Here is a 12,647-nt window from a genome sequence, read left to right as displayed (position 1 = left end):
ACATGACAGTGCATCAGAGTAGACAAGGTTTTAGGAAAGATACAAAACCACTGAAAAAAGTAAAGTTTATCCAGGTATTCAGTGGGCCCAGTAACATTTGTGTTTGCAGATCAGGCTTTGGTTGATTGCAGAGAAAATAAAACCTCTTGTCTGTTGTCAGTTTGTCACTGCAGCACCATTAGTGTGAAAAAATAGAGAAAGTTTAAACCAGTATTTTATGAGTCTGAACTCATATACAAACCAGGTCCATTTCTCAACAAGAAGATGCTGTTTTGAAGTTTAATCAAGTACAAAACTCTAGGCCAAAATACATGCTGAATCAAATTAACTTGAGAATTTGGTTTAGGAACAGACTCAGCTTTCAATGGAATCGATATTTGCAGTAGTATTGAGAATCCTATTATTAATTCTGTTCCATTTTTGTCTGAGCTTGGTGATGCCAATTCCTGTTGGCATTCCAAATTGCTTCTTATGCACTACAGAAAAAACTTTTTCTAATTCTGAGTGATGGACATATCCATTACAGTATATGTGCTGGTTTCTGTCCATTATGGATTGATGTGTGACTAACGCAATGTTTTATAACAGACAGTACGCCTTCTCAGCTGAGTCAGGAGGACGCCCGACAGCCACAAAAGTCATGGTTGTTGTGACAGACGGTGAATCACATGATGGCTCCAACTTGAAAACAGTGATAGGTAAATGCAATGAAGACAATATAACAAGATTTGGCATTGCTGTAAGTAATACTGAAATTATGCATTACTGCATGTTTGAAAGGTTGTTTTGTTATGTATGTATAGAAGCACATGTTCTATACAAAAGTGGTATGTAACACACACATTGTTACACTGTTGAGACTGAAGCAAAGTCACATTAATCCTCTGAAATGTTGGAAATTCTGGTCTTTTCACTGGCTTAAAAAGCAAGACTAGAATTGCCTGAGCAACTTCAGTGATTTGCTCCCTTGCCAGGCCTTATGTACTTTTCCTGTATGAATGGTTCCTTGCATAGGAATGAACTCTAATTAGCAATTCAGAAATATGAAAAAAGGTAACTTTTTTAAAACTATGTAGAATATTTGCTAAAATAATACAGAAGGAAATTAAGTAGCACCATGATCTCTCTCCTTATTTTGCTCTTTGTTTCTCTACACAAGGTTTTGGGATACTTAATAAGGCATGAACTTGATACTAAAAACCTAATTAAAGAAATCAAGGGAATTGCTAGTCACCCAACAGAAAAGTATTTCTTCAATGTGTCATCTGAAGCTGCACTACTGGAAGAAGCAGGAACACTTGGAGAACGCATTTTTAGTATAGAAGGTAAAATACTCAACATCTTTGAAAAATTAGATGAGATTCTCCCAGCTGACAAGCATAGGATTTTATTTAACTTCAGTTTGGTGCAGTATTGTGAAAATGAGGGGTAGCTGGAACTGCAGGCTGCTCCCTGCTCACCAGGAGGGCTCTGGTTTTCACAGGTGTTCCCCCAGCTACTCTACCCCTAATTAGCCTGAGCTTTAAGTTAATGTATGCAGTTTAGGGAAAACATTCCGCAGCTAATGAAAAGTTATATCATGTCATGGGCTTCAGGCATGGGGCTTTTCCATATGCAACCAAATGTATTTTTTACCATCAGAAGAATAAAGGTATCTTTACGCTTGTGAGCTTCACCTGTGTGAATCCTAAGCCATTTTTAAATCAAAAAAATAAAACCAAAAAAACCCAAAACAAAAGAAAACAACAACAAAACTAAAAAACCAAGCCAACAAAAACCCACAATCCAAACAAAACAAACCAGAAGACTGGGTTACTCATTACAGAGCTGAAAATGCAATTTGTGTGGTGGCCTCCTCCAGGCCCCCTCCCTAGTACCACCCACCCTCCTGTGTACTGCTCAGAGGAAGGTGTTGCAGAGGTGAGATACTTTGGCTGTCCCAAAAGCCAGCTTTTAAATTTAAGTTAAAGTCACACCTTGCCTTGGAGATGTGTAATCTGCTCTCAACTCTCTAAGAAGCTTATATCTGCCACTTTCCTGTGCTCAGGAAGAAATCTTTCCTTCTCTTTCACCTTCACTTATTCTTTGCTAGGCCCATGCTGCTACTCAAAGCAAGAGAATAGGTCTTTTTACTGAGTGCTCCCAATGAAATCCTGTCCATCTAGCTTAGGAAATGGATGTCACAGTACAATTACAACAGGTTTCTTTAAGTCCTATATGAAAATAAAAATTCCTATTCTGTTTGGAAGCTGTGAATATACAGTCATTAAAGCTGTTAATTTCAGGGTGTTAATGCTTCCTAGGAAACAAAAAATGAGACCAGCCACAATGGCAAGAGTGTGCAAACTGATTCAAACCATCCTGACCATCACCTTCTGCCCTTTTTTTGGAAGAGACTTATAGCATGGTTCTTGGCTCCATCTTATCAATTTGCCATTAAATCCTCCAAATTTTCTGCCGTTTACCAGCTCTGATTTCCATTGCTTCTAAATGCTGAAGCCAAATTGGTGGATATACACAGCCCCTATATAGCTAAACTCAGAGGCAGCAAGACTGAATTTTGTGTGGTTACATAGAGATAACCATATATGCATACTGTTTTACCAGGTACTGACCAAGGTGATACCTTCCAAATGGAAATGTCACAGGTGGGCTTCAGTGCATATTACTCACAAAAAAAGGTATGTGAGTTTAATTATTTAATGGTACAAATAGATGTACGTATGTACAGATGAGCGTAAGAAAAGAGAAATAAAAACACGATGTCCAATTTTAAGAACTTTATACAAGCAGGAGAATATCAAATTATTGTTTCTTTTTTTTTTTTACTTGAATATATGTTAATAAGTATAGTTGTATTATAGTTTGTTTCATGTACTAATTTTGAGATGTGTTAGTACAATAATTTCAGTGATTTCTGAGTTCACGTAGCAGGAAAAATTTCATTCCTCCTTGTTTGTGACTAGATATATCGTAAAGCTGGTAGTCAGCCACCAAAATATAAATAAATCAAATCTTGTCTCTTTTTAGAGAAAATAATTTCTCTATAAATTATAAAATTAATTATATTTGTTTAAAGTTTTTTCACTTAAAAATTAGAACCAAAAAATCAGATATATTTTAGTGCTAATCAATTTTAAGGTTATCAAATAAGTCCTTTGTATTTACACAAATTGAAGTTTTAAATTATTAAGCTATTGATGCTAAGAAATGGCAAAAAATGAGAAACATATGAGCAATTTTCAGGAAAATTACACATTATAAAAAAATTCAATTTTATTGCAGTTTTCTGTAACAGTGTGTCAGTTTACTGAAGAATTTTAATAACTCGAATAAACTAAACTATGTTTGTTTTCTGTGTACAAGTATAAGATTAAGTGTTTCTGTATGAACTATTCTGTATAATGAGCCGTGCTAATTTGGATTTTAGATTTAACTCTTCTCTCAAGAACGTCTCCTTATGTAAAGAATTAAACTATATCTATTCACATCAGCTTTTCTGTGCTGTCATTGGCACTTTTGTTGTCGAGAAAAGGGGCTTTAGCTTTTTTGTACAGCTGCATTTGTGTGATCCTCCATCTTCTGAGGATTATGGGTGCATAAAAGCATGGACTTAGCAAGCCCAACCCCAGTGTGGACAGACATAGGAAATTATCACAGTGTTTAAATAAACCCATTTTATCAAGAGTTGCAGTGCCACGGGAACCAAAGCAGTCACTTATCCTCTTGCAGTAGAAGGGTGATAATCTTAATGGGACAGTAATGTCCTGCACCTAAGGAGCAGCTATGCGTAGCTCCAGTCAGCTGCCTGCAGGCTTTAGTCTGCATCACTGGCTTAAACACAGTATGTAGGAAACTATGCATAGGACCTTCAGCTATGCTCATACTTTTTCTATATCAAGTAGTTCTAAAATGTAGACTTTTATTTTTTTAAAGGATGTTCTACTGCTGGGTGCAGTTGGGGCCTATGATTGGAGTGGAACAGTAGTTCAGGAGTCTTCAGACAGAGCCACCACCTTTCCAAGCCATGTATTTGAGAAGATTCTACAGGACAGAAATCATAGCTCATACCTAGGTAAGGGGCTGAAATACAAACCTGGAAATGTATGAAACCTTGATTAAGATATTAAAGAAGTTGGAAAGTTCTCCCCTAGCCAGATTTGTATTAAGAAATTCTTTGAGAATGTGAAAAAAAATTTTGGTCAAAAAAGATTATTTTTTACTTGTCAACAGTTCATTGAATAAAAACTTGAATTTTTAAAATTCAAATCCTACTAAAAAAACCCAAATCACTCTTTGTCACTGCTGTGATTTAACCCCAGCTAGCAGCTAAGCAGCCACTCAGTCAATCCTCTTAAGAGGAATGAGAATGGGGGAGTCAGAAGGGTTAAAGTGAGTGAACTTCTGGGTTGAGATTCAGACAGAGAAAGTGAAAGTCAAGCATGCAAGCAAAGCAAATCAAGGGATTTATTCACCACTTTCCATGGGCAGACAGGTGTGTTCAGCCATCCCCAGGACAGCAGGACTCCAACACACACAACTGTGACTTGGAAAGACAAATGCCATCACTCTGAACATGCCCTCCTTCCTCCTCTAGCTTTATATGCTGAGCATTCCACCCTATGGAATGGGACACCCCTGTGCTCATTCGTGGGCAGCTGCCCTGGCTGTGTCCCCTCCCAACTCCTTGTGACCCCTCCCAGCCTCCTCACCGGTGGGACACAGAGCAGAAAAGGCCTTGACGCTGTGTGAGCACTGCTCAGTAGTAACTAAAACATCCCTGTGTTATCAACACTGTTTCCAGCATAAATCCAAATCACATCTTCACACTAGTTGCTGTGAAGAAAATTAACTGTATTCCATCCAAAACCAACACAGTCACAGAGAAATAATAAATCATGTGATTTGAAAAGACTGCTTAGTGAATCATACTGATCATTATGAGTTGCTTCTGTTACAATATTTGAGTGTTCTTACCCAGTTTGATGTGGATGAGAAGCTGATTGACTTTCTATTGTTTCATATGTGCTTGCTGTTCTCTTAGCCTTTTCCAGTTCAGTTTATAGATTTTGAATATTGCTACCACTTAATAGAGATTTTACTTATAATCTCCATATGTATTTTTGACATGCTTTTGTGACCCAGTAAAGCCAGTCTATATTTTCAGTTCATTGAACTGTTTTCTGTAAACCTTCAACATGCCTGCTCTGCTGTTCCATCCCTGAATAATGCGACTATATTAAGCATCTATGACTTTTTCATTCTTAAAGGTATTTAAGAATGTGTTCTCCTTGCAACTAACATACTCTTTCTTCCCCCCTAAGGCTCAGCATTACTTGCATCCAACAAAAGGAATAAATCTAAATCCAAGCAAATGAGCAGTAGCTCTTTTGTGTGTATGACCTCTTCAGACTTTCTCTTACTTCATTTTCTTAATAATTTTTAAAAACTCAGGTAATTTCCTTTCTCTACAAGGCAGTTTCAGTGTATTTACTGTAATCTTTCTGGAGCAACCAATGTTGTTGCCTTGTCTGTCCCTTTATTTCCCTTCCACTTTCTGTCCTCCAGTAGGAGATCTCCACACCAGCTCTCTCTCACCAGCATGGGAGAGAGTAAGTTAAAGGGCTGATAGAATACAGCCTACTCAATTGGCCCCCATTCTGCACGGCACCCACTCACTTCAAGTAATCGTATTCTGCATTGATTAGGAAGGTGTGTACTTGTAGAATAAAATCTCGTTTTGTTGCTCACTGAACTTCCAGTCACAAAAGTTGTTCGCACCCTGTGTCTGAGCAAAAAATCTGAATTAGACTGGTGTGATGTAAAGATCAAGGCATAATCCTTTTAGATTGTGCTCCTCATATTGTTCTGCAACTTGCTAAAGATCTGCATATTCTGTCCTATCACTGGCATTTTGTTATTAACGATAGACTTTATAAAGGATGACTTTGTTTTCTTTACTTAAAATAAATTTGCTAGAACTAAACCACAGAAATCTAAAGTATGTACTAATGCTAGATTTATACTGCTAATACATGTTTTTTTTACATTTTTACAGGTATTAAATGACATTTTTTGAAAACAAATAAATGTTAGAATAATGGTAATGAGGATTAAAATGTTCAAAGAAGTTCAATCAGCCCTTCAGCTGACAAGCTGTTAATGTACCCTCTTCTATTCAGACAAACCACTGGTCTGTGGTTTAGTGAGCTGTGGGAAAATGCACTGCAAACTTTGCAGAAGCTAGGTGTTCCTCCCTAGTTTGAAGACTGGTTCAAATATTCATCTCATATTTCTCTTTATTTCTTCTTTCCAAGGATACTCTTTGCACGTTTTTTTCCTGTCTCCTTCATAAGCGTGATATTTTTGTGGTATACATTGTACTGAACAGATTAAGCTATTGTGTTATTCTGTAAAACTGCTTCAACTTGATCTGTGTGTCATTGTTCTCTCCAGAAGAATATTGCAAATCTTACGCATATGTGACACCATAACTTCCCATCTGGAATCATCACTCTGTTCAATTAACATACCAGATTGACTCATCCTCTGTGCCTTTATGGGTAACCAGCTGATAAATTGTAATTAAAGATCTCTCACATACGTTAAATGTTGACTTCTATACCCAGGTTATTCTGTTGCTGTTCTCTCAACTATGAGCTCTGTCTATTTTGTTGCTGGCGCACCAAGATCCAACTACACTGGCAGAGTGGTGGTTTATAATGTTGACAGTGATGGTAATGTTGCAATTGTGCAATCACAGAGAGGCGAGCAGGCAAGTATATTTTGGTCATGAATACAGACTTTCAAGAATCGTTTTTTATTGACCCAGCAGTAAATTGCAATTTGTTTTGAAAATTCCTCTTTGTCTCAAAGCATTTAGAATCCATTTGAACTTTTCTCTGCCTCTAGACTATTTCAATGATGTTAGCTGTAACTCTTAAACAGTACTTTAGGAAGTCATCCAATTAGTGGCAAAAGATAATATACAAATCTAACTAATGAATCCTTCTGTCAACTATACAAATCAGGAGACATTCAGTAGACTCTGCTCTGCCTGAGAAGTTATGAAGTAGATGACATCAGAAGACAGATATGGAAGCTCAATCTCTTTTTTTCTGCTGAGAAAAGAGGAATGAATTTAGTTGGTTTTGGTATCATCTGTAAGACAAATCTGTGAGTGGATCAGAGGCTGAGTAGTTTCATGCGCAGTTACAAAAAATATATACCTCCCATATCTTAATTTCTGTTGGCATTTGTATTGCTGAGTGGTAAAGCCATAGCAACTACAGGACAGAAATAGTGTAAGGATATGATTCTTCCAACAATGGAGCATGCTACAGAGTAATTTAGTTCATCAACATTCAGTAGCATTGGAATATTACTTGATGTAAGTTTTCTGAATCAGGTGCTAAAACGTGATTTACAAAAACCATGTACAACCTATTTACTTCTGATTTCAGATTGGCTCCTACTTTGGCAGTGTGGTGTGTTCAGTGGATGTTGACAGGGATTCTGTGACAGATGTGCTGCTTGTGGGTGCACCAATGTTCATGAATGACCTGAAGAAGGAAGAAGGGAGAGTATACATGTTTTCCATCACAAAGGTAAAAATGGCTCAAGCCCTAAATGCTGCTTAGGGCTAATTTCTTTCAAATCAGATTGGCCACATGCATACTAAATTGGCTTCTCCAGATCCTCAAAGTCACTATTTAGTGAATCTTTTCAAAATGTTAGAAATATTTCAAGTGCCTTTTTTTTCTTTTTTTTTTTTAAGAAACAGAGCACATGCTTATCCTGGGATGTGGCATAAGGGCAGGGATGAATGGTGCCAAGCCTTCCTGGTTAGAGGGATGTGTGTGGAGGCCTTTCCAATGCTGCCTCACGTGTTCTGCTTTTCAGTAGCAGCTGCAAACTTGCCCCAGAACTGCTTGTGCATGTAATCTAGGAATTTGGCAGATGGAACAGACCAAAATAGAGCCAATGAGCAAGGCAGTAGCTAAGCAGTGTTAGTGGTCAGGGACCTGGTGCTCTCAGTGTCTCCCTGGTCCTGGTGTCAGGCAATGTGCTTCATGCTAATATAGCATGGGTTGGCCGTATCTCTGAAAAACTTAGCTCAAGGCTTTTGTTAAATAATTTACCATTTGTTGGTGGTGAATGTATTCAATGCCTGACAATATTCCCAAAGCAGTTCTAAGAAATGCTCTTCTACCAGCTTTCTGCATTGTTTCATAGACTCTAACACTGGATGGTTACTGTAACTCTTGTCCCCTCTATTCAGTAAACCTTAGTTATTTGTCTGATACTTGACTTACAGTGCTTTTTATTCAGACCTGTAGTAGGTGTTTTCAGAATATATGTATTAACCATACTGAGCCCTCTGGCATTTTTGAACAGTCTTTCATTCACTGGATGTCTGCAAAGTAAATTAATATCTGACATCCATCAAAGAAAACAGAAAATGGTCTCTTTACTAGGTAAATTGCAATTAAATAAATAGAGAGGAAGGACCATGCTCCTTAGCAGGACCTCAGGCAGAGTATCCTGATGCAACAGGAAACTACCCTAAAACAATTTCAACGTCGATGGAGGAGCTGAAAGTTGGCAGCTGACATTGGTCTTTTTGCCTGTGGTATCAGACATGAAATATGAAAGAAAAGAAAAATGAAAGGATTTTTTAAAATTTGCTTTTGAAAACCAAATAAATTGGAAGACTATCTTACAATTTTTAGTTGTTGTCAAATGTTGGGTTTAAATTTTAAATAAGAAAGAATAATGAAAGATGAATGGTACTTTCAATGTTTTTTAAAAATAATCTGGATTTGTGCAAGTTGTCCCCATTGCGCAAGTAATACTTTCCTAGTCATTTTTAATAAATAACTTGGCTGTTATTTCTAAAATTTTAAGCACAGTATGGTAACTGAGTTAAAGGTGAGATTGCTATTTGCCAGAGTTGCATTTAATCTAGTGTAAATGGGATTATTTAACTATGAAGATCTCCGATCTTTCTTTCTTCATTGGCATTGGAGAGGTCAGGAGTTTACCATTTGGACACATGTTTTTTGCATTAGTTTAGTAAGGAAATTCCATTTCTGTTTCAAAGACTTATGTCCAGTTACATAATTTCCATTCCCTCTGCATAAAAACCAGTAATCCAAAACTGGAAACTGTATTTTTCAATGTATTGTGAAACTTCAGAACAGTCAGATGAGGACAGAGAGAGCATTTAAGCTTCATACATATGGTTATATTTGCTGTTAGTAGTTTGCATAGCATGCTTTGATTTTGCTGTGTAATTCTTGCCAAGACTTTGAGACATAATGCAAACTGAATGGGCAACACAATGGGGAAGGAATTAAATGTTGAGCTATCTGAGGGGAATGTACTGGAAAACAGAAACAAAAAACAATGCACATAGATACTTCTCCTAGGTCTAATCTGGTGCAATGATAGCTGTGTTTCTGCTTTTTCTTATTTTTCAATTTTTAAAGAGAATCTTGGATCAACAAGAACTCTTGGAAGGTCCACAGGGGTCAGAAAATGCACGCTTTGGATCAGCAATTGCAACACTTGCAGACATTGATTTGGATGGTTCTAATGATGTTGTAATAGGTGCACCACTGGAAAACCAAAACTCTGGAGCAATTTATATTTATAATGGATTTCAAAAGACTATACGTACCAAATATTCTCAGGTAAATAACTGTTGCTGTAGGTTTACAGCAACAGTTGCTGTTGCTGTTTACTCAGGTAAATAAATGCTGTACTCGATGCCTTTAAATGTGCTAGAGGAAAACAGAAGGTTTTCTGTGCTTTAATTGGCTATTGTTTCAACCTCTTAAAGGAATACTGTTATTCTCATGGTTTATTTCACACTTTGTGCCTCTCCTCCTTTCAGCTGTCAACATATCCAGGCTGATGTTGTGGTGTTTATAAATGAACCATATAGAGGTTCATTTGCATGAGCATGCAAGAGGCTCATTCTGAGCCATTTCTGATGCCTGAGTGTGAAGTCAACTACTATCCTAGAACTGACACCCATTATTTTCAGGTTTTTAGTGTTGATGTACAGCAGTGAAGATCAGATAAATCCCAACTCTGCAAATTACAAATACATAGTATTAAAGGGGAAGTTTTTCACTGGTCTTCATATATATGATAATGGTAATCTTATTATCACTTTCTATGCAGATTTTCTGGTTGCAACAAGTATTTGTTAGAACTCTTATTAAGCTTCATATTCTTTGAGTTGCTCAATGTGAGAGGGAAAAAGTTTCCAGCTGTATCTGGCATACAGCAGTCAGTTAGTTGATCTGCTCCCAAGACAGAAAAATCTAGTCCTTTGTCTGCTCCAACAAAAGAGAAAGAAGTGTTATAAAAGCATCTGAAAAAACACCCACAAATGTATTTTGTTTAAACAATACATTGCATATACAGGGAGTATCAGTGAAAATCTATTAATCAGGCTACTATCTACGGACTTAAGCATGCTTTGGCAAACTCAGTAACCAAACTCTCTTTCCCAGAAAATCTTAGGATCAGATTCTGCTTTTGGACAAAAGCTCCAATTCTTTGGAAGATCAGTAGATGGCCATAGAGACTTAGATGACGATGGCATTACTGACGTATCAGTTGGTGCTGATGGAAATGTGGTTGTGCTATGGTAAGTATACTCTTTCTTAGAAAGGAAGCAGTTCCTGCTTCAGGTGCAGCAGTTGAACATGCAGTTAATTAAACAGGAAAAATAAGCAAATTAAAAAGCTCTTTTGTTCAACGTGTTCAGTGCTACTGAATGTTGATGAATTAAATTACTCTGTAGCACACTTACTGCCTCATCACTGCTATCAAAACTAGCTAAAAAACAGAGCATTAGACTAAATCTCTTTTAGGCATTTATCATTAAACCACTGAAGCCAAGGCAGCACACAGGGCAGAGCCAGGACATGTGGGAGGAAACCAGGTGGCAGAGCCTGGGAGGGATCTGACCAGGAATGAGAGGGCCAGGAGACATCTGCCTGCTACTGCTGTGCAGACACATGGTCCAGAGGGAAGGGACAGCAGCAGGGAATGGGGCTTGATGTAGGGTGTTTGTAACAGCAGGTTGTGCACCTCAGTAGCCACAGTATAATTTTGATAGCTGAGCCTGAGACAGATGAAACTACATCTCGCACAACCTGCGTGACCTTTACTGGCTGATAGCTGGAATGGGGGGAGCGTTGTCCTGTAGGGTAAGGACAGAGAGCAGTAATAGAGAGTTGACAACTAGTTCTGGCAAGAAACACATTTTTAATGGCACATTGCCTTTCCACAGAAGTTGGAGTACTTTCACAAAATATAAAAAGGTTTCACAGAACCCAAATCATCTGCCTGCCTAAGTAGGCTGTGATTTCCACTCTTTGCTTGAGGAACTAGATTCAAATGCTGTTTCCTTTCCTATCTGTTGCCTGTCTTCATGCCTGAGGCTCCCCATTGTAAGAAAAACATCAGTGAATTGCTACTTCTTTCATAATGAAACAAGATAATTAAAAATGAATGGTCAGTTTGGACTTTTGACTGCTGCTGCTGCTGCTGGGAATTTCATTAAAGAAAATTATGCTCCTTGAAGTACCAGCATTTATTTAGATTTGATTAATGAAGATGCTCATTCTTCTTTCACTCTGACATTTGGGCTGATTAATGCATTTCATTTTGATTAAAGTGTTTGTTTTTACATGTAGGGTTCCTTTGAAACTCTTCTTCAAAATCTTGATTAATTACATCAAAGTTCTTTTTCAGAAAAATAACATTATTAAATAAAATGAAGAATTAGCCATTCTCACCTTCCCAGAAGACCTCTAAAAGAGTAGAAGGTTGCTTATTTGGAAAATAGGCCAAGAGCTTCATTCTCTGATACCTTGAGGGATTGATTAGAGCATAGAATGAAGCCATCAATCAAGCCATTAATGTGACATGAAAATATGTATCATTACTACTGTAAGCAATGATATCAACAAATTCATGCATACCTAACGAAAAATAATTTTACCAGTGCCATTAAAAGAAGTTTACATTGGGAACCAAAAAAAAAAATCAATACTAACATTTACAGAGAGTGTTAGACAACAGCTTCTGTGTTACCTAGTGTTCTTCAAAAACCCATGTAACTTTTAAAATATATTTGTCAGGTCAAGAGGCATTGCAAATGTGTCCATAACTGCTTCATTTAAACCTGAGAAAATCAGTTTGCTGAACAAGAATACGGATATAACTGTCAAAATATGTTTTCAGGCTTCATTTAGACCTGCTCAGAAAAATAATCAAGTGGGTAAGAGTATTTCAATGATTTGTCTTATATTATTTTCATCAAAAGTCCATTATTTAAATGAGCAATGGAAAGTCTAATTGTGTATTAGATTGAATGTCAAGAATCACAAAATCAGTGTAAAACTTAAGTCCTTGAGAAAGTGTTTTTAAGACCTAATTCATCACTGGCTCCATACTCTTTGAAAAGTGGGGAATTAACAGTATAGAGAATAGCTGTGTCCTTGTTGTTCAACAATCCCCAAAAATGTAATTCATGAGAAGCTAGGTTCATCCAACCTTTTGTTTTCAACAGCAGACTGCATACTTTTCCTCTTCAGAAAAAGAAATTTAAATATTCTCCAGAG

At 37.2% G+C, this 12,647-nt stretch overlaps 1 protein-coding gene across 1 annotated transcript in view; it reads left to right on the top strand.

Annotated features, from left to right (window-relative positions):
- ITGA2 (integrin subunit alpha 2) overlaps positions 1-12,647 on the top strand; it is a 67,442-nt gene that overhangs the window by 33,578 nt on the left and 21,217 nt on the right. Inside the window, exons 8-16 of the mRNA XM_054003747.1 lie at positions 589-739; positions 1,160-1,325; positions 2,608-2,681; positions 3,937-4,075; positions 6,630-6,775; positions 7,464-7,607; positions 9,492-9,695; positions 10,527-10,663; positions 12,165-12,304. Of these exons, the coding sequence (XP_053859722.1) occupies positions 589-739; positions 1,160-1,325; positions 2,608-2,681; positions 3,937-4,075; positions 6,630-6,775; positions 7,464-7,607; positions 9,492-9,695; positions 10,527-10,663; positions 12,165-12,304 (1,301 nt within the window). The remainder of the gene's footprint in view (positions 1-588; positions 740-1,159; positions 1,326-2,607; positions 2,682-3,936; positions 4,076-6,629; positions 6,776-7,463; positions 7,608-9,491; positions 9,696-10,526; positions 10,664-12,164; positions 12,305-12,647) is intronic.

The sequence above is a fragment of the Vidua macroura genome, chromosome Z (genome assembly GCF_024509145.1).
Source record: "Vidua macroura isolate BioBank_ID:100142 chromosome Z, ASM2450914v1, whole genome shotgun sequence".
NCBI lineage: Eukaryota > Metazoa > Chordata > Aves > Passeriformes > Viduidae > Vidua > Vidua macroura.
Note: the sequence above shows the minus strand (reverse complement) of the source record. Positions and strands in the feature narration are given on the sequence as shown.